At 42.5% G+C, this 26,454-nt stretch overlaps 10 protein-coding genes across 10 annotated transcripts; 6 read left to right on the forward strand and 4 right to left on the reverse strand.

Moving 5' to 3' along the window:
* Positions 1–2,042: 2,042 nt before the first annotated feature.
* Positions 2,043–2,777, reverse strand: EAE97_004388 (uncharacterized protein; the record flags this gene model as incomplete). Its single annotated transcript, XM_038874900.1, has 3 exons — positions 2,043–2,357; positions 2,416–2,598; positions 2,683–2,777. The coding sequence occupies 3 exons, from the start codon at positions 2,775–2,777 to the stop codon at positions 2,309–2,311; spliced, it is 327 nt and encodes a 108-aa protein (XP_038734344.1). The 3' UTR covers positions 2,043–2,308.
* A 2,627-nt stretch (positions 2,778–5,404) lies between these two features.
* On the forward strand, positions 5,405–5,683 carry EAE97_004389 (uncharacterized protein; the record flags this gene model as incomplete). Its single annotated transcript, XM_038874901.1, has 2 exons — positions 5,405–5,561; positions 5,625–5,683. 2 exons carry the CDS (start codon positions 5,405–5,407, stop codon positions 5,681–5,683), a joined length of 216 nt encoding a protein of 71 aa, XP_038734345.1.
* A 200-nt stretch (positions 5,684–5,883) lies between these two features.
* Positions 5,884–6,222, forward strand: EAE97_004390 (uncharacterized protein; the record flags this gene model as incomplete). Its single annotated transcript, XM_038874902.1, has 1 exon — positions 5,884–6,222. The coding sequence occupies one exon, from the start codon at positions 5,884–5,886 to the stop codon at positions 6,220–6,222; it is 339 nt and encodes a 112-aa protein (XP_038734346.1).
* A 1,862-nt stretch (positions 6,223–8,084) lies between these two features.
* Positions 8,085–8,627, reverse strand: EAE97_004391 (uncharacterized protein; the record flags this gene model as incomplete). The annotated part of the gene is made up of 1 exon (XM_038874903.1): positions 8,085–8,627. One exon carries the CDS (start codon positions 8,625–8,627, stop codon positions 8,085–8,087), a length of 543 nt encoding a protein of 180 aa, XP_038734347.1.
* A 1,569-nt stretch (positions 8,628–10,196) lies between these two features.
* Positions 10,197–12,479, reverse strand: EAE97_004392 (uncharacterized protein; the record flags this gene model as incomplete). Its single annotated transcript, XM_038874904.1, has 2 exons — positions 10,197–11,297; positions 11,619–12,479. 2 exons carry the CDS (start codon positions 12,477–12,479, stop codon positions 10,197–10,199), a joined length of 1,962 nt encoding a protein of 653 aa, XP_038734348.1.
* Positions 12,480–13,550: 1,071 nt separating this feature from the next.
* On the forward strand, positions 13,551–14,446 carry EAE97_004393 (uncharacterized protein; the record flags this gene model as incomplete). The annotated part of the gene is made up of 2 exons (XM_038874905.1): positions 13,551–14,190; positions 14,247–14,446. 2 exons carry the CDS (start codon positions 13,551–13,553, stop codon positions 14,444–14,446), a joined length of 840 nt encoding a protein of 279 aa, XP_038734349.1.
* A 43-nt stretch (positions 14,447–14,489) lies between these two features.
* Positions 14,490–16,619, forward strand: EAE97_004394 (uncharacterized protein; the record flags this gene model as incomplete). Its single annotated transcript, XM_038874906.1, has 1 exon — positions 14,490–16,619. One exon carries the CDS (start codon positions 14,490–14,492, stop codon positions 16,617–16,619), a length of 2,130 nt encoding a protein of 709 aa, XP_038734350.1.
* Positions 16,620–17,358: 739 nt separating this feature from the next.
* EAE97_004395 (uncharacterized protein) lies at positions 17,359–19,510 on the forward strand (the record flags this gene model as incomplete). Its single annotated transcript, XM_038874907.1, has 2 exons — positions 17,359–17,712; positions 17,801–19,510. The coding sequence occupies 2 exons, from the start codon at positions 17,359–17,361 to the stop codon at positions 19,508–19,510; spliced, it is 2,064 nt and encodes a 687-aa protein (XP_038734351.1).
* A 631-nt stretch (positions 19,511–20,141) lies between these two features.
* On the reverse strand, positions 20,142–23,992 carry EAE97_004396 (uncharacterized protein). Its single transcript, XM_038874908.1, has 4 exons — positions 23,044–23,992; positions 22,153–22,988; positions 21,283–22,095; positions 20,142–21,235 (listed from the first exon to the last, which is right to left on the reverse strand). Exons 1-4 carry the CDS (start codon positions 23,412–23,414, stop codon positions 20,949–20,951), a joined length of 2,307 nt encoding a protein of 768 aa, XP_038734352.1. The 5' UTR covers positions 23,415–23,992; the 3' UTR covers positions 20,142–20,948.
* Positions 23,993–24,510: 518 nt separating this feature from the next.
* EAE97_004397 (uncharacterized protein) lies at positions 24,511–26,261 on the forward strand. The gene is made up of 3 exons (XM_038874909.1): positions 24,511–24,973; positions 25,107–25,437; positions 25,532–26,261. The coding sequence occupies exons 1-3, from the start codon at positions 24,854–24,856 to the stop codon at positions 25,816–25,818; spliced, it is 738 nt and encodes a 245-aa protein (XP_038734353.1). The 5' UTR covers positions 24,511–24,853; the 3' UTR covers positions 25,819–26,261.
* Positions 26,262–26,454: the final 193 nt, after the last annotated feature.

Here is a 26,454-nt window from a genome sequence, read left to right on the forward strand (position 1 = left end):
CTCTCACTGTAGATTAAGTGCCAACGACCATATCTCTAGGTCCAGAGTCAGACTTCAACGAGAGCAAAGAGCAGAAAAGAAGTTTGAAACAATCCTAAAATACACCATGCAAGTCCAGCCAAAGAAGCTCAGAGTAGCAGGAAAACTTACTCTGCTGCTCAACTAAAATGTACTCACTTGTTGGGTAAGAATGCATGATTGGGTACGAAGAGTACCAAGTAGGTACAGAAACCACTTGTGGAAGTACTATGTAGGCGCTTTGGTATTTAGGTTTGAGCGGCAGCAGGTACGAGTAGATGGGCGTTTCGAAGAAGAACACGGCTCAAATGACCCGATCAGTTAGTAGATCCGATTACAAGTCGAAAAGCCAGCGCTACACAACGAGACAGCCAGTCTCTCGGACGAAAACAATCCAATTATAATTGTACTGTGCTTAAGACGACAAACTTCGCTTTCCTTCGGATATGAAAGTTTAGGAAATGAGGACACGGAAGTGAACTTCCTTTTTCTTGCAAGCCACTTCTTCAAGAGGCAGTCTCCTCCGAAACCCTTCATGAGGTGTCTTGAACATCAAGATAACTAGAAAACGCAGATGAAGACACAGGGCTGAAGACAAAACCTTAAAGGTTTAAAATGGTACGGAGCATGCACGAAGCTTGCCTGTTTGCAAAAAGATGACGACGATAATGCTCAAAATGCAACCTTGTGTGAGCCGCCTATCGAAAAGTACAGCGAATCAGAGCAACAATTGCCCCAAGCTTTTACATGCAGGCTGCCTATCACTGCCTATCATGTATCACAATATGGATAGACCTTCTAGAAAGCTGCAGAGAAGGTCTACCAGCGGATAAGATCCCGTATCGTGCGTGTCTCTTGAGTCATGTGGGTACCTTTGATGGGTTATTGATTGTCTAAAAAATATGGTAATAACGGAGAAGCCGATTCAATAGCATTTGGCCTCAGAGTGATATCAAGACATAGCAATAAAACCAGGCTTCTGACCATTAATTGCTTTTTGGCAAATTTGAATGAAAGAGCAAACGTCCTGAAAGTATTGGCTATCAAGATATACTTTGTACACTCACTTTTCTCAGCAGCAATAGTTCAGAAAGCCAAACTTCGCCTTCTAACACACACTTGGTTGTTGTGGGCTCGGCAGGACGAGCTTCGACAGTTCACAATTTCACATCGTACGAAGGAAGTACAATGGGAGCCCTTGAGATCTACACGATCTGCCCTGTACTATTTTATACCATAGAAACACGAGGTATTAAAATATAGTACGAGCTTGTCGATCTGCTCGCGGACATCTGTCACCGATGGCGAGAGCTCGCACTTGATGTTTCACGTGCTCGCTGCACACGTGTATGATCACGTGCTTAAGACTGGCCTATAGGCGCTCTTCAAGCTCAGTGAGCTACGATCAGCATAGCATTTTGTTGTTGACAGGATGATGAATAGCGACTAGAGTAGCTCTTCAGAAGCTGAAGCTATCTAGTCTCATTTCTACAAGTGAAAGGTTTCTCGATGTCAATTGACCTGCATGAGAGTTGACAAGGAAACTTAGCATGGTCAGTCGCATTGTCGCCTAAGATTGAGAAGTTCTGCCAATCAATATATTATAATATAAAGTGGAGTTTTTGAGATGGTCGCAGATGTGTATACCCTTCCGTCAGATAGCTTGGGCCGGTGTCCACTAGTTTTCGTGGCATTTAGCATTGGATCAATGAGGGACTGAACTGTGGCAGAAAAAGCTTGGTCGTCGGAAGCATTTGACAACTTAATGAAAGTTCATAAAGCCTTCGATACGGCCTCAAAAGGAAGGTCGAGGGACATGGGTTCCTTGGTAACATGGCTAATCACCTTTGGTGGGCTAGATATATTGAAGGCTTGCGGCCCCCACAATCGCGTCAATAATTTCCACGGATCAAGTACCTCGAAGTGTGGTCAAGCTTGGGCCGAACTTAGTGGTTGCATACAAGTTCCTGAGAAGAATTTCGAAAGTCAGATTACTCACGCACAATCAATATATTGTTGTATATATAACTTCCCTGTGTTGGTTTAAGGTTGAAAATTTCATTCAATTTATGTGTGCTGTTGTCTATATTAACCACGAGCTACATAGGTAGAAATATGGCACGTACGAGCATCATGATGCTCTCACTGTAAGTACAAAGTTATATATCACCGCCATTCAATCACAAAGTTTCACTCCTCGCCTCCCTCTCGCGGCATAACGCTCAGAATGTAAGTTCCCCCTTCCCTATCAAGCCTCAAAATGCCGTTGAAAAATTGGCCCTCGATCAATTCACTTCTTCTCTGGTGACTCTGGTAAAGGGTATGGTGGGAGGTCCAAACTAATCACACAGGTCTTATTATTTGATTTTCTACATAAGCAGCAAGCGAAAAACATACCGTCGAAAGACACGGTCGCACAGGTAAGCAGTCAAAACTATGTAAGAGTTGTGCAATAAGTTTGCAGTTGGTACGTCAACAGTAAGCACTTTCTGCAGCATGAGCGAGCCGAGGAGAACAAGCACGCTTATGTACGGCAGGTTCCGGTCGACCTTGAGGTATATGGTTAAAAATTTGGACTCTCTATGGAATAATTAGACATGGTCTGTATCTATCTCCTCAAATGACCGGCAAGGTCAGTCGGTCGGTCTAGGGATATGAATTTACGGTATATCATGGTCAACGGCATTGTGATAGTATGTGGCTGAGATGGTGTATCTGAGGAAAGAAGATTGTAAAGTATGTGCGGAATTGCGATACATTAATATGTCAGTTCTGCCAGTGTCTGATCGAAAGACTAGGCGATTAGGCTATATTCGGGAAATCTGCGGAGTATACAAGCATCGATTTTCTGGGTCAACTGCTGGAGGTCGGTCTTCAAACCCGAAACTGTGAACAGCCGAGACAGCCTCGAGCCAGCGTGAATTCCTAATTATCTGGGTGGAACCGTTAAACTTGGGCTGCAAATGTCATTCCTGGTTTGAGCTTTTAAGTGGCTCCAGTAAGCCCTAAGGGTAGGGTTCACGGCACGGCTAGTGACGAAATAAAGCTTTAGACCCATAACTTGTTGGCCTGTTGCGAAGTACATACCTGTAGCTAGCCTTATGATTAGTAGGTTGAGGCTTATATTTCGTTGGAGTTCAAACGGATTTTGATTAGAAGACTTCAGGTTAAAACGAAAAATTTACTGCTTATCAATCTGCAATGAGTGACGATAGACATACGCTAACCCTGACTAAATACTAAATTCCAACTCTTTTCACCACAGCATTACGATTCACACAAGTCACACCACGTCTCCAACATTTTTCTGTTCTCTTGCTATATTTCAGGCGCCGGAACTCGTGAATGAGAGTGGCTCAACCCTCATTGGTACTTACCCGCATACTTATCCAAGACATGCATCCGAGTGCAACCGAGATCAACACATTTCTCGCCTCCTGAAACGGCGTCTAATGTGCTAAAGGTTCAGAAATGGTAGTTTATATTTTATAGCAACAAAACATCAGAATGTCACCTTTGCACTGAATTTCTAAGGTCCCTAGCTGGAAGACATCGAAGCCGCAAATGTAAAGTCTTGTGGGAAGCTACAACAAGACCACAGACGGGAGAGCGATGTTGAACACTCGTAGCTTCAGCTACATATCATATCTGACGTTTAACCCACCTGGCGCCTATCTGACGGGTAACTCGGATCAACTAGCACGTACCACAGAATGGTAAACTAGCTCGAGACTAGATCCCCTTTACGGCAGGTGTCTGCAAGGGTTGAGGTATCCACCCCGCTATCACGAAAGAAGCGCAAGCAGAGCTAAGCTCGATTTATGATTCAGCATGTCATATCACTTATCTCTCTCGTAAGGCAGGACGAGGCAGATTCATGATTGTGGCTATGCAACTTGCTCTCTGCATTATATACCCAGTACGAAAACGGCAAACTCGGAATGGTGAGACACGTCCAAATTCCAATAATGTAAGGCTGGGCGGGGTAAATAACATTTACTGAATGAATTGAAGAGGGGTAGAGGGGCTCACATGAAAATTGATGGCTTTCGATATATGTGAAACATATAGCGCTTTATGATTTCAATCTCTGCGGTCTCTCTGCAGATCATCCTACGTCATTCATCATCTGCTCATCGGACACTCGATGAGCAGCGAGGGAGCCTAGAAAATGCTCGTATACTTTGCTCATGCGAACATAAAGCTCTCCCCTACTACTTGTAATTTTGCAAAGCTGGAGAAACTATCATGACCCCTTCAAAAAGGCCTCTTATGAAGTTTTGACGTGACTCCTAGAGACTGTTAAACGAGTTGCAAAGCTAAGTATCTGACTAAATCTCATAACTATCTGTCAAATATATGGTTTCGCTTCCCACTAGTCGAAGATGATCTAGACTAATAAGCCACTCCACCTTTATTGCTTAATCTTTTATTCGTTCCATTGTTCTTTTGTTCTGCTTGCATCGTATTTGCTTTCGATGTTCAGCTAGTATTGAAGGGATTGAGAGCGAGAGATCAAAGGCTGGGCAATCTATCTGTATTGAAGATGACGGCTTGACTACTCGCTCGAGAGATCCACGCGACGAGCAATAGCAACCATATAGCCATTTGAAAACTTGGACGCTTTGCTCCCCTGGCGTCCTCTGTTTCACTCGGGGATTAGAAGCCTCGAGCGAAAAGTGATATACACACACTTATCGAATCTTCCACAGACAAATTTACCTTCAATATTCTCAAAAGCTATGAGATTCAGAACAATCCTACGTGTCTATAATAACCTTTTTGGAGATATCAAGCCATGAAGTTCGATAGGATCCCACCTCGAACGGTTTATGTAGAGTTAATATTCAGCTAGAGGTCTGATATATAGACACTAAAAGCCTTGACGGCAGTTGAAAGTTTGTAAAGAGTTCAGGGTCTAAACGTCTCTGGGTCAAAATACCATTGAAACGGAAGAAAAATCTCAGAAGCTATGCCTGCGTAGAGCTTGCTTCCAGCAATCGATTGAAACTTCAGATGGCTTGGCCCTCATTGCAGCTATTGATCTTGGCACCGCTATCCTTCTCAAGATCGAATCACATCTTTTCAATTGCTTGACTCTTAAATCGCGGTTAGAAAGAAGTGGTTTGCGATATGAGCTTTATTCTGGATAGTAAGCAAGAATGTCTTATATACACATAACTAATATGAATAAGCCACTGGTCTGATTAAAAAGCAATCCGATGAAGATCTAACAATTTAACATCGACAATACTTCGCGACCCTAAAAACGAAAACGGCCTTGAGTGATTCTCAAATTGAACAACACTGGTACTCTATATGTTGATGCTTTTAAAAATTCAATATATATTCAGATTATATCTTTTTCAACTTGAAAATCAAGATAATGATTGATGATAAGAATTTAAATCGGTTTTCACCTTGTTCAGAGGAGTCGTCAAACGCCACTGCCATGCGCCACAATCTACAAAGCCACATTGGTCAGGTCACCCGTGGACGGGTCTACGGGTACCTAAGATTGGCAACTGCACAAAAGTGGCTACGTATCCACTTTTGCCCCCTTTCATGTTAGCTCCTTCCAAGAATAGTAAGTTTAGTAAGTTTAGAGATTCGTACCATTTTGCGACATAACAACTTACGAAGAGATTACGAACTTCCTAACTAACGGACACGAAATTATTGATTGATTAAGATAACCCACAGCGAAAGCAAACCAGCAGACATCTAAGAATCTCGATATCGCGATACGTCACGTTAACGATACGATTCGAATTGAGACTCATTACCGCCTTTCCGACATAGGAAAACGATCCGTCTTCGATTTACCGGACCTTATTGCATCTCAAGACCACCATCATCACAACAATGCATCTTTCGTCGACGTACACGTTATCCCTCCTCGCCTTTCTTCCAGCCCTCACACATGCACAAGCAGGTTTAGGTGGTGTGACTGCTTCCTCAGCAGCCACCCAAATGGCAACCACGACTGTTGCCGCTCCATCACTTTACACAGTGGGTAGCGTTACGACTGTCTCATACATACCAGTATATACGCAGACCTTTGCAAAAACAGCCTTGGGAACTTGGGCGATCGGAGCTACTCCTCTGGTCGGCAGTGTGGGATTAGGAACCATTCAAGGAACTGTGGGAACGGTTAAAACCAAGAGAGCTTTGCCTACCGCGATGTTTGAGAAAAGTCATTAGAGGGATGTGACAGTCGAGTAGAATTTTGATGAGGCAGGGAACCGATTTGAGTTGGACGTGCTGAAAGCAGAAGATGCATCTCCCGAGATAGATTTGGCAGGAGAGTGATGGAAATGTGCGACGAGACAGGAGATAAAATACGGCATGAAGCGAACGGAAATGGATATCGAATATAAGACACGTCAGGAGGTTTCATGGACGACGTCGAAGGAGTTACAAATGGCGTTAATAAGGCATATGTCCTGAAAGAATGATGGATTCTTCAAAGGGATATGTACCCTCCGCTTGGCTTACGATTCTCATCAACCACCATCATCGTATCTCTGCATATCCAATTAGCGGCCGATTTTCGAACAGTCTATGTATTGATCATCATTAGACGTCAAATACCCATTCAAAGTTTTAAGATTCGTTTGGTGGCATTATCAGGAGTTGTTGGTGCGCTTTGTTTTTGCCAATTTGAAGACATGGAGGTAAATGATACAATATCGGTCTTCAATTTTTTCTTTGTTTTATTTGATTGTGTATATAGATATCAGGCGAACCAGTCCATTGCGGATGACTTGGGAGGACATAAGAATGGATATAATACCATACAGACTGAAGAATGAAAGTGATTATTCAGTTAGGGCTTCAATCTTCTTGAAGCTGTGAAAATCCGAGTCAAGTTGAATGATTCGAAAACGATACCATGTAAAGACAGAAAGGAAAGTCACATGAGTTTCGATCATGGTATGAGTTCAATGTATTATGGTGCCCCGCGACGGATTTAAAGGTCCATTCATTCAGACAAATAATGCGAAAACAAATTTTAAGAGTATCAAGACAAAATACAATTAAATCGGTGCGCCTCTAACAACAAAACTTTACAAACACATACTAGATCTCAAGCTTGACGCCCGCCTTAAACCTTCAACCTAAGCTACAATAACAATATCAAACTTTGCAAGTGCAAGTGCATCCCATATCGTATTCGCTAAATCTATTTCCTCTTCATCAGTTTCTCAAGGGCTCCTCGAAAGAGCTACATTTGTAAAAGACGGCTCTTCCAAGCAGTTGACTAGTTTCTGATCGGGAAGAGCAGGCATCCTCTGAAAGCAAATGTCTTTTCTAGTACCTCTGAAAAGGAATGTATCGAAATAAGGAATTGGTACATAAGATTCTGTTGTTTTGATATAAAATTGTCAGTTGTTATTGATCTTAAAGCAAGGTATGTATTTGGATTCAGTAGGAGTACAATAATGTGAATGTATTCACATTATTATGATAATCCCGAGATCAACCAGATTATATAGACCTTTATTTTTTTGGAACATCTGCTTTTCAGGAACTAGTCGGTGTATTCCTTAGTGGAGTTGTACGTAACATGTGGTATGTATTTATATTATATAGCGAATCTATATAGTATATACGCAATACAGAATTCTCTATGCGATGCAATTTGCTTATATAGTGTAAGTTTTCCTATACTTTCTATGCGTTTTCTATATAACTTACTAAGTAATATCTAATAAATACTATTTAAAATTACCATATTGTTATATTCAAAGTAATATTCTCTATAGTATAGTAGTAATATATATATCTTTAAGTCAAGAGAGAAATAAGATCTTTCAATACTAATCCTGATTATCTATCTTAACAAATGATCAAGGTTAATATTGAAAATTCTTTTGATTTTGAAACTATTCCTAATCTATATCATACTATATTAAATTTTTTACATAAAAAAGCTCATATTGTATGTATGCTATAGAGTATAAAAATATTCAAAAGGTTTCTATTATATAAACTAGGTAGCTTATACAATCCTATATAGTCTCTATAGTACATATATCATACACCGATCACGTATAACTCCACTAAGGTGCGAAAAGATCTTTGTTGCTTTCCAAAAGCTTGTCTAACTCCCGGTTGGCTTTCCGTGGTGAATAACCAGCCTTTTCAAGTTCAAGGATCTTCTTATGCAGCTCTTCAAGCCTATCGATGTATCCTTTCCAGTGTTCCCACGGATTTCTTCCGGTAATACTCTCTCTTTCTTCTATTTCCATAGAACGTTGGGTTAACCTGATCTTACTTCTTATGTCGGATCGATGACTTTTGCACCGCAATAACGTAACGGGATCGAGGAGATATTTTTTGCCTTTGGAGGACTCTTGTTCTTCTTCATGGGCTTTTTGGTCGGATGTCTTGATGCGTCTGTAGGAATCTTCGGAATTGTGAGGTTTCTCCTCTTTCTTTCCAGAAGTACTAGTCGCTTGATGCCGTCTTCCTGACCCGATCGCATATATCTTTTCCCTATGTCTTCCACTTGACTTGTTACCCTTGTCATTATCACCTAAGAGTGGTGCAGTGGACGAATCTGTGCTGGGACGAGAACTTAAATGGTGGGGTGACCTCCTCATATTTAGGCGCGGAATTGGACAGTGTTACGTCGGAATAGATATTTCCAGAATATCGGGTCTGTCCTTTATGCTGTGCGATTTTCGCTCTTCTTCAAAAAGGTGTGCACTCTGCTTTTGAGATTGAGTCGTGTGGCTATTAGTTGAGAGGAGATGAAGAATCTGAGACTATCGTATAAATGTGAGATAAACCTTGGATTGGGAGGCATTTAAATAATATTTTGGATGTCTATGAACATGTGTTTGACCTTCCCGGTTGGCCGGCCTAAATCCGTCGAGCTGGCCTCAAGGAATTTCGATTGCGTATTTCCAAACCGGCAGATTCCAGTACATGTACATTATCGTTTTTTCTGATAATTTGTGGAGAATAATGTTATACTCATTCAGTTATCCAGAACATACGTTTTACAAAGAAGTATATTGGCATTGGTAAATTCTTGCAAGTGGTCGACTTCACCAACCACTGCCAATTTACTATTTCTATAGTAAAGAATCAGAACATCAAATATATCTCAAATCATATCACCGATCATTCTTTCATTGCCCTAAAGGTCTTCGAGGATGCTCACACAGGCCGGCAATACTTGGACTGCGCAATGCCGCCGGCCTGTCTGCGCGGGACATGAATTTACAAGCAGACCATTCTGTCGCGGGCATCATCTTGACACATACGAATTACATTTAAGAAACTCCATCGTTTCCAACAGAAGCTGTGATGCTTAGTATAATTTAAGATTACATATACATCCCTAAAAGAGTGAGTAAATGCTTTGCCAAGCGATATAGAGGCGAGAATATCCTCAACTAATATTTCACTCACTCATCTGTTCCTAAGCCTTGAAATGAAATTGGGCATCGAATTACTCATTGTGTGAAATCAAGATTTCACTACAAGCACACGAGTTTCGAAGTAAACAACTGATCTATTTACCTATCTAATATATGCGTGTTAGTAATACACGTTGCGCTAGTACCAGGGCAAAGAGCTAATCCTCTTGACATCCATAACATAATACTGCATTATAGTACACACTAGTATCCCTTATAAAGTATATTTCTAACACTAACAATAAAGTATTAGCTCCCTCGATACTCTCTCCTTTGCGCTCGCGATTCTATTGGCTCCCCCAACACGATGACGTCAATTTCGAGATCAAGCAGATGTGCAACAAAGTGGTATTTAGGATCTAGATTTACCTCGATTCACTCATTTTGAGAAACACTAGAGAATGATGCTAATAATAAGTTTCAAGGTGGAGTTCGCTAGCGCCTGTTGCTAGTATTCCCACCCACCTACCTAGGTAGATGAATCATGAATGTTAGTCTCTCATTCACTGCAACGAGTAAACTTGTAGCTTAGAGGTGCTAGATTTAATAAGGTGATATTGTTAAATAATACAACATGGTTTGCAACTAAGTAACATGCACTACAAAAACGTTCCCAGTCCCGGAGACAAAAAGTTTTAGAACAGAACCAATTCACTCCAAGCATCCCAATTTTCATATACGAAACAGTATGATAACAATCCATCTTTTACATCTTACACTTGTCAACACCAGCCCTCTCTAAAATCAACTTTCCCACAACTTCACTCTCTTCCACCAAAATCCACAAGCTTCCTTCTCCACTCTTTCCTTCCTATCCTCTTCAATCTCTACCACCACGCCTTTTTCCTTACCCCCCGCAATCTCATCATTTCCTCTTCCGAAAATCAATTTTTGTCGTTTCCCTTCCCCACCCTTGTATTCTGGCCACACCATACGAGTCGGATATCTACCCGGGATTGCATTTGGATTTCCTGTCGGAGATATTATGAAGGACGTCCAATAAGCATGCATCAAGCCTGCTATTTCTTTCGTCGTTGTGGATTTATCGACTACCTGGGATGCGTATGCAGGAAAGGGGTATTGAGAACCGTGAGAGGCACCATGAAGGACACTACTATTAACTGAGAATTCGTAGAGATAGACTGGTGCTGATTTAGGTAAACTTGAATTTGAGGGAGAGTGCTCATAGGAATGTTCCCCGGAAGCAAAATAGGCAGTTTGACGCACAGGACTTATGTACGCATAATCTCCATATGCTTTATCAAGGCGTCGATATTGATTCCCCACTTCAAGAGCAGTGTTATTGAAGGCGTATGGAGAGTCTGGGTTGTATTCAGGATTTGGGTAGAGGGAGTCGATAATTGAGAGATCTTCCATAGGGAGAGTGGGTAGGAGTACGTGGAAGAAATCGAGGAAGGAACCTGCTTTATCAACGGTTTTAGGGACGAAAATAGACCCCTCATTGGTGTTGTAACCAGTAAGAATGGGGATGTGACGGTATGTGTTATTTAAAAAGGCCTCAATTGGGGGCATTGGAATGATACTATCTTCACCAGGTCCATCGATGCATGGTTGGAAGGGCCAACGAAGAGAGGGATTATAAGATTCAAAGATTTGCTGCGAGGCAGCTTTGATGGATGAAACAGGAAGACTGCGAAGTTTCGAAAGAATATCGGCACGTGGGGTGCTAGAAAGCTCAAGTTTATCCAGGAATTCTGAGAATTGAGTCTCATGGAGGGGGTTATCGTAAGAATAGACAGCGCGGGCTGTTGGTCCCCCAGATTCAATGATTGCTTTAGCAAAGAGGGAAGGGGAGTCATCATTGTTCATTAAATGATGACCAATCTGACTCATTGTTAGAACCCACAATGATGTATTGATCGCATCTAAGTCTTCAGCGTAGCCATTATTTCCATTATCCTGGACTACAGGACTTCCAAGGAGTAAAAAGTTGCAAAACTTTGGCTAGAATTTGACAACTAATATCCCATTCCCAACAAAACAATAATGCAAAAAGACATAACGCTTCAAACAGTTTCAGGAATTCAGAAAGCCTCATCGTCAGGCTGAACTCCAAACTATTAGAGTGAGCATAAAAGCCCGGCTTGGGATCAGTTTTCCTGAAGTGGCGAATCACGCTTATTATAAAACAGGAATAAAACTCACAGAATGAGCTCCAGCCGAGGGACCCATCAAAGTAACGTTTTCTGGATCACCGCCAAAGCTTGAAATATATTTCTGGACCCATTCCAACAACAACTTCTGGTCTTTCAAGCCCAAATTCAAAGCCTTCTCTTCAGCCATTAACCTCGATGGCAAAAAGCCCAGAGCCCCTACTCTATACTCAAATGTGACTGCAATCAAAGGTTGTTTAGACCAACCCACCAGAGATGCTATTCCCCTATCATTTGCATACCCAAAATTGAAAGCTCCTCCATGAACATGCACCAAAACTGGCAATTTTTCGTTTGATGAATTCGTGGTGCTCTTGAAACGATGAATATTCAGATGAAGACAATCCTCGCTCTGAGGTTGATTGTCTGGACCGGACATACATCTTGATGCGGGTTTTGTGGCGTCAAAAGTTGCTGTTGATGCATTCACCGGGACAGGAGGTCGAAACCTAAGATCTTCTGTTGGTGGCAATGCATAAGGAATTCCAAGAAACTCTTCAAGGACTTGTGGGTATTTCGATGTTTGTTTTCCTATATACGTTCCCTGTGGAATTGTAACATTCGGGCTTGACGAAATAATGGAGGAAGGGGTTGGAGTAGCGGAGGTTTGTGCCATGGTATTGATTGATGTGCTTGTATCAATGGAGGCTGTTGAGTATTGAAGCTTTGTACCATCATGATCAGGTGGCTCCTTGATAAGGCCAGGCTTTTCCGGGATTATGGGCTTTGGACGCAATCTTTCCTCTGAGATTTGAGGTGAATATTGAAGTCTCCAATAATATATCAGAGCGATGGTGAAGATTGAAACAGTAAATAGAACTGCTAATCTCTTGCGCAAAGTTATACTTGCCATGTTGTCGCCTGCTGTCGTTGTTGTTCTGAATGGTCGGTCACTGCACACGAAGCGTGTCCGTAATGGTATATAAGATATTGATGTGAAATTGGGTTTAAAGTCAGTGGAAGTCCATAAAATCTTGAAGATTAATAAGAGTCGATAATATCGAAGGATTGAGCATCTTTCAATATTGTTTCAGTAACTTTGCGGCGTGGAACATAAAATTATGGATGTAATCACTGACTAGATTTCCTGGTCTTGGAAATTAACCTTAAAACTACGTACCTGGTAATTTCAGCCACTGAGCCACTTTAATAGCGTACACAAGCCACTTCTATCTCTACCTAGGTACCTCCAGCTACTATCTACTCCAGGGCTCCCGAGGATATCAAAGGCTTCTAAGTTGATGGCAATTGACTCTTGACTTGTTCGCCATCATGATTACTACAACACATTCGAAGGCAGAGCATTGAGTCGAGTCTCTACCACTTGTTGTCTTGAGGCAAATAGAAATTGACTTAGTGGCTACCTTGGTAGATGAGGTGAAAAATTATATTCTCTTTTCTAGAGAACGTCAAAAGTCGTGTTGTCTTCTGGAGTTATTGGAGGACAATTTCAAATACAAACTTTTGTTTCATATAATTTATGTTCATATCATAATTATATTCTGCTGTTCCTCAAGCTTAGCCTCAAGTCACAATACAATCGTTCCGTTGCAGAATATCTAGGACCCAAAAGATGTGCACAAGACACTTTGAGCGCTGACGTCTAAACATCCGAAGGGTTATAAACATATATCTTCTCTTCTCTATAACCTCATAATTTCTAGTAACGGATCGGTCGGGGCAGATCTCAAAGATTAAGTGATTCAGATATGTGGGGAGACCCGATCTATTCAAAAGATGGGATTTCATAAATACACAATTTTGTCTTCTAACCTCCAAATATAACGGCGTCTGTAGGTATATAGTAGGTCATATATTTTCTTTTGTTTTTTCCTTCCAAGTTCAGCGAACGACACAGACAACTTCACGCCTTCCATTTTAACATCAGAATGAACCATGTCTACTCCTTCCATGCTGTACCGACATGTTCACGCCAAATAAAGCCCTCTTCTTGTCATCCTCTTTCAATTCTCGTCCAACAATCAAGCACACAGCAACATCGCTACAAATTTTGCTCTCTCAACCTACCACAGCCACCAGACACACTCTCAAACAATTCTTGCTTCTCTACAACAAACATAAGCTACCCCTTGCTCTTTGCCACAAAGATTCTTTCTCACCCCAATCCTTCACATGTCTTGAGACTTCCTTTCCCATGAAGATCGGTGTCAAGCCTTCAGATTTGGCATACCACGTTTTCAACACTTCGCATCCCCTCACTCTATACAAGGAAGAGCTGTTGGCAGGCATTGTGCATTTTCCGAAATACTCGAGAGAAGCATTCCTCAAAGATATCGCTGCTCATTCTAATCTCAAACCTGTATCTGGATCGGACTCTTTCACCTTGACTCCTTTACCTTCCACACGAAACTCAGATTCTTCGACACTGGCTCAGGAAACTTTCCAATTTCACAACGACCAGAAGGCCATACTGGAGAATTTGACACTTGACTTACAAACCAAACTCGGCACAAAGCGTTGGGTTTTTGGCGGTGACTCTTCTGCAGAAGGACCCACCTACGACTATTCACAGATATCTGGGATTGATAATTCAGAAAGCACTGGTGAGTACCTTCACTTTCCCAGTTTTTCCCGAGATTAAGAGGCTGATTCTTTCAAGGCGAGACGAGCACTTTTTCAGAGCATACGACCAAATTGGCTCTTCTGCAATACGCCTGGACAAAACTGTGGGCGGCATTGTTACATAAGGAGTACAACGGCGTTGATTTGGAATTAACAGACTGGTTACTAGAAGAATACTCACTCCAGGCGCCTACTCTGATCAAGAAGAAAAATAACAAGAACAATGGTTCATTATGAGCAGAGAAAGCCGCGGCTGGTACTTAGAAATACCCAACCTAGAATGGCCGATCCTCCAAGGTTAGTTTTAAGGCAGCAAAGACAAGAGCCTCCATTCCCAAATAGCGACAATGCAGCAAACTTACCACTGCAAATAACCTATCTTCCACAACCTTATCATGGTCAATATCAGAATATGGTCCCTAGCTCTTTGCCATATGCTACTTTTCAATCTCAACTACCAATGGCATATAACGTTCCGCTAAACATTAATATGCCTCCTAGTCATGCAGCATCGCAAATAGTTGATGCAAGGAATCATCATCTTAACATGAATGCCCATAACGGCCGAGGTCCTGAAAGAGGCGAGGGAATGTATGCTGGATGTACTCCCGTTCTCGAGGAGCGTCGGGATGACCACACGGGAAGAGTGTCCCCACGAGTTGCTTTACGCACTATGATGCAGCAAGCTCTTAGACCAAGTGCACAACGTGAAAAGTTTGAACGCCAAACACACTATACTCAGCATTCTCACTATCCTCGAGATACTTTTGGATTAAGCTCACGTGGCGTCAGTGTGGCATCTGATACCTCGATTTGTCCCCAAATTGACAGAAGTCTTGAGGCTAGTATTCGAGAGCAGCTTGCTCGTTCTGGTCTCCTTCGAGATTGTCCAGACCCGGAATATGTCAACAGGCCAATGGCGGTTGATCCTTCGATTGTCTCATGCGGGAGAGCCTTGAAGCAACAAATACCATTTTATCATCACAGACCACAGTATCCTTTCAGTCAACCGCAACCCTTTGAAGAAGTCAAAATGAGTAGAGAACTCTCACGACCACCTTTTTTGATCAGCTCGTCACCTCCAAAAGTTCAAAGAAATACAGGAATTCCAACTCACAAAGTACTTGTGCCACGGTCAAGTTCTCCACAAATTCAGACCTACAGAGGTGTCGATTCTGTGATCAAGGAACCCAAGAGAAGAGATAATCCACAATCGTACAAGGTCGAACCGGGATCAAAGTTCTTGACCAAAGATGACTACACTCCTACCAAAAGAATCGTTGGTTACTTTGTAGAGTCTTCTGGCGAAAGCCCTAAATCTGCCAAGAGATACCCCATTCAGTCTCTCAGCAATCATGAAGAGACGACGCCCAAACCTCTCAGACACCCTGTCAAAAATCGCTCGGGTGGGGCTTCTGAACCAGAAATGACACAGCCTCCCATCAGAGATGGAAAATACAAAGTTAACAAAAGTGAGGAAATACCCAGGGTATCGGCACCTTTGACAGAAACCACCGAGGGCGAAACTTCCATAGAGCCGATTGAGATTATCGACAAATACGTTGACAGTCCTAAGAAGCAAGCTTATGTTACAGTGCAAGAGGTGTCGAACGAGGATTGCATTACAAGCCCAAATGAAAATAGAAAGGCAGATCTACTCGAGGACTGCATTAAATCTCTGGCTACATGGGAAAAGGGAGATCGTAGAGTTCTTCTCAAGCTATTGAAGGTTCTGAAAAGACTTGATGATGAAGATGATGCCAGGCCTATCGAGGATCTCAAGACTACCTACCCTACTGAATACAGCCCAAGAAAAGAAAGAGAATCTAGCTCTAATAACAGTCTTAACCCCAAGGCGGCATGTTTCAAAAACTTTAGTTCTGCGAGAGCTCATATTACCCGCGCTCACCATGAGCGGCGAGGTCTTTCGTTACAGGAAGAAATGACGCCAACCTCAAACGAAATGTTACCAATGTTTTACCCGAAGCCCCTAATGTCAACAGAACCTATTTGGATCAAGACTGAGCAAAGGAAATTCATACCACCGCCAGGTCTTCCAATTCCATTGAAGGCGCATGTCGGTCGTAAGGTCCCAGTCAAGACGACCCTGGATCCACCACCAAATGAAGACGATGAAGGAAGAGTAGCCAAAGCAATGGACCCTCGTCTAGCAGGGCCACTTCTTACTAGATTCTACAATAAATATCCATTGACTGGTACAGTATGTCCAAATCCACCTTCACCTCCTCCAGCCGCCGTGAAGAATGCTGCAGAGATTCAAGAGGAGCTTGAACGCCTTTTGTTGCAAGAAAAGGAAAAGAAGGCTTTTGCAAATTCTTCAACTTTTAAGCCTCGTACACCAAAGGGAGCCGGTCCTGGAGGAGCTGAGACTTCGAAGTTTGCTGAGTGATCAATAAACAATTGATAACGGAATGAATAATGGATCAAAAAAAAGCGAAAGCATTGATTATGATAGTATGTTACTATTTCTGATGATAGTGTTATTTCGAGATAGCGGCGATACTTACGCAGATCAGAGCAAAGCAGAGCAGAGAAGCAGAAAGTCCTTGTGTATGATTAAGAGTTGTAGTAGTCTTGAATTTTAGCCTTTTTACGACTTGCGATTCAATGCTTGCATGTTTGTTAATAATATGTATTGCGTGATATGAACTTCCTTATCTTTGCTTGATGCTCTAGAAAGATTCATCAATACTCGATTGATCTCGTAACTGTCAAGATATTTAATATATGAATGAGGACAACCTCTCGAAAGTAACCTCGATTACATGGTTTGTTTGTTGCCAACAACCGGGATGGAAGCGGGCACTGCGGCCGCTATATCCGCACCAGGCTCAATATCATCATGAGCTCAATATCTTTTGTTCATTCAAAACGTAATGGGTTCATTGAGCGGCCTCTACGATACATTTATCTAAGTTATTCAAGTTACGAAGTCGCATATACCAGCTTAAATTTTATATGCGACTATAATTCATGTTGAATCCATTAGTATAATCGCGACCGTATGAAATATCACAGCTCTGAAGCTACAAGTACTTTGTTCTTCAACCCTTCTGCCTTCCGTTTCAACAAGAATATATTTCTTTGCACGACAAGTCATCGTACATTATTAATAAACCGCCATCACAATGGCGACTCCAACGCCAGGAAAGTACCCCGGTGTAGCAGCGACACCTCCCGTCTCAACCCCATTTTCTACATCCCATCTAGCGTTTTCTCCCCATGGACCGCGTTCTGTTGTGCCATCTCCCTCTCAAATCAAAAAATCTAGTCCTGCAGGAACCTCAATGTCGAATCAAGCATATAATATGGGGATGGTGGGATTCGATAGTCCGTCTGCAGCGTTGGCGCTGGGGATGGGTGCGGATGTCGTTGGGGATTTGGGCATTGATTTACAAGGAATTGGGGTGTTGGGTGGTGGGCCGGGGAAAGACGAAGATGAGAAGAGGAGGAGGTTGATGGGCTGTGTGGAGATTTTAAAAGTGAGTTTAGTCGGGTTAAAGTGGTGGAGGTAGAGGGGATATTATTCATGATTGGTTTGCTTGGGCAATGCTAATGCAATTTGTACAGCCTAATAAAGGAAGACTTAGTGAGGCAGGGCTCGAACGATTAGCACGCAGAGTTGGATTAGAATGTTTGTGGGAAGATATGATGGGAAGCACCAGTAATGGACGCACACTTATTATAGCAGGGAATGCTCTTGCGCTCGACATCGATTTTGCGAATAATGTTGTCCAGAAAGTTTCACTCTCATTTCCCGATGCGCCGGAATCAGTAACCAAACATGAGAAGACAGCTTCAGACATATTGTTAAGGGATTTACAATTTGAGGCTGGAGAGAGTCCGTTGACCAAAATGCTGGACCGGTTTGCGGCAAACTTAGAGAGATTAACTATGTTGGATAAATTGAGTGTTATACCTGGACTCAATTGTCATGAGGCGGTTGCGGGAATCTTTTGCAGTTTGCATAAGTTGCATAATTGGGAGATGGTAAGATTGAAGGAGAATGATATGTTGGGAATGGAGGATGAGGATATCCTGAGGGCTGCGATGTGTAACAGGAGTGGCATACCAATTATGCATTCAAGAGAGAGACTAGGGTTAAGTCTCGATTATTGGCAGGAAAAACGACGGATTCCAACAAAGGGGAAGAAACATAATAGAAAGACATGGTCGTTATTGGTAGAGGTTGCACCATTACCTTCATTGGTGGTGGGTGTATATACTCCTTTGCGCGTTTCTGATAAATGGATATCAGATGAAGTTCAGCAAGCTAATCCGGCAGTCGATGATCTATTCCGAGCAGCCCAGTTGCAAGGGGGACCGATCTTGCATTGGTTGGAACCCGACAACACTCTTTTACCGACAAATCCCGATATCAAGACAAATGATCTGAACAACGAGACGCAAAAATTCCCAGAGGCAATGTTTGTTGCGAAATTCGATCCTCCGATCATAGTGCCATATGCTATCGCGATGCAGATATACCAATCGACGCAAACGCCCTTTGATTTTTCAGAAATCACAACGTTTGATGGACTTATGTTTCCGTTGAGTGCGGAGGAAGCTTTGAAGACTAACGAGACACAAGCCAGAACTATCACCACAGAGAAAGATATCTCGGTTTGGGATAGAGAGGGAAGAAAAAAGGTAGAGCAACATATTAATACGTTGTATATCGAGAAGATTGATTATGGAAGGAAGGTAGAAGAAGTATCGTTTAGTCACCCTAGACAATTGGTGGAAATTTTGCCATGCTTAAGACAATTTGCTTTGTTGAGTACTGTGTTGAGGAAAAGTTTTGAAGCGGGGGAAAGTTCAAAATCCAAATCGAAAGGACCAACCAAATCTGAAACAATATCGAAATCTCCCGAAGCGGATACTATAAACCCTTCAACGATGAAACAGGAATTTGAGGACTTTATGAAGAGTTTCACTACATCGCCGACGCCAAAGCCGGTTCTGAAAGAGCCAAAAAAGGAGAAGAGAAATGAATCAACGCATCTAGATGTTTCTCTAACATTAACCCCAGTACCCAGGGTGGAAATAGTATTTGAGTTCAAGAAGAGGAGTGCGAATGCGATTTTCGAAATTCAGGGGAATGGCGGAGTGGTGGTTGTACAGGAGAATATTCTGAATGGAATGGGAGAGGATGAAGTGATGGATGGAATGGGAGAAGAAAGGAAGGCAAGAACATTGACTAGAGATGATTTGGGTAGGATGTTGGAGGTTTGTGAGGATTTGGGGGTTTGGGTTGAGTGGGTTAAGGGGAGATTGTAGATGGGTTTTAATTTGGGGGTGTGGATGTGGATCATCAGCATGAGGATAGGATGGAGGAGAAGATGTGACGTATATGAGTGTATGATACCCAGCGAGTTACCATCTATTTATTGATTCATTTGATTCATTTGATTCGTTCTAATGGTACGTGTGATATCATGCAAGTGATGTGAAATGGTGGACCCAAATTTCTAATATAACAAAATTGGGAGAGAAAGAGAAAGAGAGAGTAAAAGAGCAATATCGTCAAGAGTAAAACCCCGAAATTAGGAATTCCGAGAGTCTGAATCTCTTATTTCCCCGTGGACTAATTGAAAAAGAATCAACGAGTATGTCCAAGTATTGATAGAAATTCCAAAAACACACTCGTCATTTATCTCACCAAAAATACTTACGCGGTAACAACACAACACACAAACCACTTATTCAGATACCCTCTCTCACCCCTCCATCCTCGTCATTCCATCCTCCTCATTACACTCTCCCCCGCCATTCTCCCCCTCTCATCCCTCAACCTCACATCCACATCCACATCCACACCCACTGCCTTTGAATCGCAACGAAGTAAACATCATCATGCTCGTAGCACTCGCAATCAAGCTTTGCTTTCTCCCACACATTCAGAACACTGCCAAGTCTCTTCATAGCAACGCTCGCAACTTCATCGCAAAGTCTTTCTATCATCAAGTGAAATGCGCAGTTCAATTTCAATTCAAGCCCTGAAGTGAAACCAAGTCTCAAAAATGATATTTATATTCATATTCATATTCACACCCATATGCCGAGTCCATGTTATCATCTGTAAAACTGTAACAACCAAGTAAACCAGATTCGAATATCTAAATCTCTTCTCTTCAGCTACATTTGTATTTGCATCACTCTTGAATTTTAGCAATCTTCAGGTACGTCTGCTTTCAAGTTCCTCCATACTCTCCACTCTCCACTATTCCCTCTCACTCTCACTCTGAACTGTCGTCTCTCCCAAATTGAAGTCGAGCAAGCCACAAATAAGACATGTTTCTCTCCCAAAGTTCCCTGAATAATAGCAAGCACCTCCATAATAATAAAACAAATAAGGAGGCAACCCTGTTAATCGCGAAACCACATAGAACTCCAACCACTCCTCTTTCAATTCAATCATCCATTGCGATCCGTTCCAGTCCATGTAATTCGCCAGTCCTTTCTTAATAAACACAAGGCAGTATGCCAATCAAGTTGAGTGGAGGTAGTAGCAGTAAGGTATAGAATCACCCACTTGCCATAGTTTTAATATCCGATTCTCCGAAGCCAGTTCCGTCCACATCCACATTCCAAGCTCACTCCCCATACCAAGGAAATAATCATATAGAATTTTCATTGCTCGTTATCCGTATTTTATCTTTCACGAAAAGTATCATCAAACCACAGAGAGTCGACCATTGAATAATTAGCAAACCATCTAATCAGCTTCTGCTAATTGAATGATTAATTTACTAGCCAAATCCAAGAAAGGGAAAGGACTAGTAACATCTTTTTCCTCGCAAAGCATACCCTTTGCAGTTTCATATCCTGCGCATTTGAAGTCCACTAGATAGACACCGGGTTCCATTTCATAGAGTTGGATATCGAGATGCATGATGACGCCTGCATCGTTGGCTTCAGATTCGTCATCTTTTGGCATTGAGGAGGGGAGTGCGGGACTAGAAGTAGAACTGTTCAGGGAAGCAATGGAATGACGTCGGATATCTATCAACAGTTAGAAGAGGTTTTCAAATGACCAAGGAATCACTTACCAGTTTTCTTCCAACGGACATGAAGCACCCATGGATCTTCCGGTAACTTGTGGTTTCCTTGCTTATCCATACCACTGAATCTATTTCTCTTCGATGAAGTATCATTCATAGAAGTCTCGCGATGCAGAGAGGCGCCACTTCCATTTGGATCATCGTTGTCATTGTTGTTATTGTTGCGATTATTCCCATTACTTTCATTCTGACCAGGTGTCCATTCATCACCAACTAACCATTCAGCACCAAGCTTTTGAAGAGCTCTATAAATGCATCCAATTGCTTCAAGAGGTTGATTTCGAGATCGAATTCCAAATTGCCATTTCGTGGGCTTTGATTTTTTCGATGGAACTGGAGTCATACCTGCTGGTTTCTTGCCTTCATCGAGTTTCGCCAGAGTTCTAGAATGTGGATTTAAGCGACGAACTGTCTCGGCTTTTTCGGCGTCTGTTTGAGGTGATGGTTCGATGGCCTCTGAGTGAGATGTCGACAGGGTACTCTCCTGATGGCCAGACTTGTGCGTTTCCATAAACTCTTTATGGTATTGTGGAATACTGCTTGGCAATATTCCGATTTTGCTAACATATGGTCGACCAAATGATCTATCAGTTCCAATGGAGCTACTAGATCTCGGTGATACGGCATCAAGAAGGGGACTAGGTCGAGGCTGAAATGGCGCAACTGCTGGTTGAATATTGCCGGGTCGCTCCTTAATAGCAACCGAAGGTGAATTAGGTAATGAGGGGGGAATTGCTGAGTCGTAAGCTGGAGGTGAAGGAATCTGGAAGAGAAGTTGGTTCTTGTCATCGAGGAGATTTGCTGATTGACTGTTAATTTATGCCAACACCGGAACTTTTGAAGTAATGGACAACTTACGATTAGCTTGCATCAATTTATTCTCCCGAACAATAAGATACGCATCTTTAATGGCCGAAGGTTCTTCCGCGGCCAAAGCCTCTTGAACATCTTTAATACCATAACCCATGGTCTTACTAATTTTCTCAGTAACTTGCACATGTAATTTCTCCTGGATGGCTGGGCTCGCATGAGGTGCAATTGCTCGGGGATTGATAGCCTTTGCGGGGTCGACACCTGTATCAATGAATTCTTCCACCGGGGGTTGCAAATAAGCAGGTAGATTTGTAGTGAACCAAGGATCATCTCGAATATCGGCAATGGTAGCTCTGTAGACCGGATTGACTGCCAACATTTTCTTTATCAACGCGGCAGCTTCACGACCCATATAACTAGGGACATTATATTGACCCCTAGCAATCTTCGCAAATAAAGAAGGAATATGTTCATCATCGAAAGGTAATCTTCCCACAAGTAAAACATATAATATGACTCCACAACTCCACACATCGACCTCGGGGCCAGCGTATAATTTTCCATTAATGACTTCGGGCGCGGCATAATTTGGACTTCCGCAACTTGTCTTGAGGAAGTTTCCATCCGTCATGATGTTACTAAGTCCGAAATCGGCGATTTTGACGTTTAGGTTTTCGTCAAGAAGAAGGTTTTCGGGTTTTAGATCTCGATGTACGATCTTATGTCTATGACAATATTCGACTGCGCAAATAATTTGTTGGAAAAACCGCCTGGCTTCATCTTCTCTCATCTTTCCGTGTTGTACGATATAGTCGAACAACTCATTGCCGGCATATTCAAGAACCATAATAATCTCGGAGGTGGTTTTAATGACGGTATATCTGGGAAAGTATAGTTAGCTAGCAAGTAAATAAACCTGGCATGGGCAGTCCTCACAATTTGATAATATGAGGATGTCTCAAAAGCTGAAGGTATTCGATTTCTCGCTCCACTCTCCCAGCCATATCACGACTGATCAACTTCCTCCTCCCAATAATCTTCAACGCAACCTGTTGACCTGTGACTCGATGGACCGCCAATTTAACCTTTCCAAAGGAACCCTCTCCAAGCGTACGTATGACTGAGTATGCGCCTACTCGCTGCTCCGTCTTCCTTTGTGGTGCCGGAACCGTTTCCATCCTCCTGCTGTTTCCATTTTGCGAATCCCGACGTGAGTGTGAGCCGGCGTCCGAGGCTCTATGTTGTGCGCGAGCGTTTGCGGATGGTGCCAGAGATATCTCTAGCTCGCCGTCATCGTAACGATTCATGACTACGTTTGTCAGGTATTTCAATGTGGTCGACTGGTGGTTTATTGACTCGGGGTAGTTGTTCCGTTGTCGTTGCTTCAACCCCACCAAAGATGATTTCTGGTGGCTTTCAGCAGGTACTAGGTTGATGGAAGCTTCAAATCAAATGTGAATCACTTGTTGTGAGTAATAGTTGAAGAGTCAGAAGTGAACGAGTCAGAAATATTTTCAAAGGGGTATAAGAATTATTGAGTGAATAAGTTGAAAGAGTCTTCCGTTGAAAAGTTGATTTGTGGTTCCCGTTCTCAACCAGAATCCGACAGAGGTGGTCGATGCGGGAAGCTCTAGGTAGGTACTTTTAGCGATATCTGGGGAAGTGAAGGGGACCGTAGTAGTGTAACATTGAAAGCTGGATTAGTGCAAGGGGGAGGAGAAGGAGGAGGAGAAGTAAACATAACAGGTAGGTAAGTGAGCTATGTAAATTAATATATATATTCACATATGATTCGTCCGATTTACTTCATGTTTTGAGGAGATGTAGGTAATGTTGAGATGATAGTACCCGAGTATCTAATTTGAATAGTATTTTTCTACAATATCATTCACAAGAACTCTTCACTCTATCGACAATTGAGACCCAACTCACGAGGTAAAACTCCCAACCTATTTATAGTGTCAAATCATCGAGAGGTATCTAGGTATAGAAAAGCAATTAATTCACTCATACAATAGCAATCAGTGACTTCACATTTCGTATGAGATACCTACATCTCAGCCTTTAGCATAACCTACATAGTAGCCAGACATGTATCGGTACTCATCCAGAGTCTATACCAATCACACGTGGAATTAGCGACGTAATAGAATTATGACGAAATCAGAAGAAAGAAAATCTACCTGGATACCTGGTAATCATGAACTTTTCGAGTGAATTTAGAAAGTTTTGGTGATATTTATGTCGTCATATATTAGGATTTATATGTAACCACTCGTTCTAACTAGGTAGGTATAATGGCGATTATTAGCATATTATTCTTTGTATAAATCAATCGATATCCATATTGTATCATTGATTGTGCTCCCTCCACTTCAACATTTATTAGTCTTGCGATTGTACCGTACGAGCATCAATGTAAAGTTACCAACTATTGAGTAACTCTACTCAACTGAACTGTCCTCTCACATAGTTTTCAGATACCACCGATCATCTCTATAAGAATTGTTAGACCCAAAAGTCCAAGTAATGATCACAATTATAATATGATTACAGAATAGTATCAACTTCAAACCATACCTACCAGCTCTGTCCATTCGCTTACTAATCATTCCTCAAGCTAATTTCCTAATCGAGCAATTCACATCTTGATATCTTAGTTATCGAGAAATTAAATACTTTATATGCCCAGCTCTCACCCCTCACCCCTCACCACTAATAAACATCTTCTCATCATCCAACAAAAATGTTACTCTCAACCTCTCGCGCATTGCCGCATACATTGCGCGCAATAACTCGATCCCACACAACTACATTTTCCAATATACAACGCTCAGTCTCAACATTAAAGGAAAATCCTAATATTGTTGGTTACCCCTCCTCTCATTGGGACCACACCCCCCTCCCCCCCCTTTTTCTCCCCCTCTCTCAACTCCAGCCCAATTAATCCAATCTCTGCTCTCCCCGCTCCCAACTCAACAAAGCTAACCCTCTCTCAGTACATCCACCCACCCACCTCTTCCTCTCCCCAAACCCACACTCTAACCCTCCTTCCCACCACCCCACCAACCACATCCCTCTCCCTCGGCACCACCACCACCCTCCCCATCACCCCTCAATCATTCACTCCCAACCCTAAATTTCTCCCCTTCCTCTCCACCATCCTCCAAAAATACGCCCATCTCGATCCACAACTTCACTCGCAAGCTGCCGCCTTCGCCACCACCACAACTCACTTCTCCCTCTCACCCCCATCATCCTACCGTCAAAACAAGGGTGGGAAGTCCTCAAAAGGAAAAGATTCCGGAGCGCCACCTAGTGCTAGTCAAGGTATTTTCTCCAGTTCCCTCTTCGTTTACTACACACTACCCCTTTCTCTTTCCCTTTACCCTTTTCCCGAGTCCATAATTAACCCCTCTCCAAGGCGGCGCCGGCTCCGGCGGCCACGGCGGCTACATCCACCTCTCAGATACCCGCGCGCCTCCCGACTACGGCCGCATCGCCTACCCAGAAGACATTTTCGGATCTCTCGAAGTCGACGCGACCGGACAATTCGTCGAAGGAGATTCTGGAAAAGCGCCCGGAAATTGGCAAGACTCAGGAACCTACCGTATAGTCACCCGTGAGGGCATCTTTGGATTACCGGATTTCTTGAGGGGGAAATTGGTCGAGGCGTTGAAGGAGGAGGAGAAGAAGATCAATGGAAACTGAGTTGAAGGGGTGTAGAAGGAATATGGAAGTGAAAAAGGGGTTGGCAAGGAGGAAGTGAGAACTATATTTGAGGAGTTGGTTAAGTTGGACTATGAGATATCTCCAAAAATGACGAGAAGGAGAATAGACAAGGGTTATGAATGATGAATTTTGTATATATGGGCGTGTGGAGGGATGAAGAGATGGAGACATGAAAGCGCGACGAGAACGTTGAAAGATTGATCATCAGGATGGTTGGCGATGACGACGACGTGCGCCAGTATGTATATTATGCATTACCATTATCACGCGACTCTACTCCATAGACATACTATACCATAATGAGGATCTATCTGGGGAAGGGAAATCCGGAGAAGTTGTGGGGTAATTACTGTAAGATTAGAACATCCCCAGCTTTAGCTAAAGACAGGGTCGGGTGGATAGGGATGGGCACAGGCCAGCATGTCAAAAAGTATCAAAAGTGTTAGAGCATAGAATAAATGTTATCTGAGTTTCATTCTCTCCCAGTTAGGTCAACCATCTAAAAAGTAATCATCTTGCTAACTTGAAAGCAAGATCGACGTGAAGGATTTGACCTTCAAAATGCAACGAAAATAGACCATATCGCCAAGCCATTATCAACTTTCTCCCACCCAA

The sequence above is a fragment of the Botrytis byssoidea genome (assembly GCF_014898295.1).
Source record: "Botrytis byssoidea strain MUCL 94 chromosome Unknown BBYS_007, whole genome shotgun sequence".
Taxonomy (NCBI): domain Eukaryota; kingdom Fungi; phylum Ascomycota; class Leotiomycetes; order Helotiales; family Sclerotiniaceae; genus Botrytis; species Botrytis byssoidea.

Bases quoted from the DNA above. Each gene is read 5' to 3' on its own strand.
- EAE97_004396 (XM_038874908.1), bottom strand. From the start codon at position 23,414: ATGAATCGTTACGATGACGGCGAGCTAGAGATATCTCTGGCACCATCC. The intron at 22,989-23,043 runs GTGAGGACTGCC...ATACTTTCCCAG, and splicing joins CATCCTCATATTATCAAATT to ATATACCGTCATTAAAACCA. The intron at 21,236-21,282 runs GTAAGTGATTCC...AACTGTTGATAG, and splicing joins TGTCCGTTGGAAGAAAACTG to ATATCCGACGTCATTCCATT.
- EAE97_004397 (XM_038874909.1), top strand. From the start codon at position 24,854: ATGTTACTCTCAACCTCTCGCGCATTGCCGCATACATTGCGCGCAATA. The intron at 24,974-25,106 runs GTTGGTTACCCC...ACCCTCTCTCAG, and splicing joins TAAAGGAAAATCCTAATATT to TACATCCACCCACCCACCTC. The intron at 25,438-25,531 runs GTATTTTCTCCA...CCCCTCTCCAAG, and splicing joins GCCACCTAGTGCTAGTCAAG to GCGGCGCCGGCTCCGGCGGC.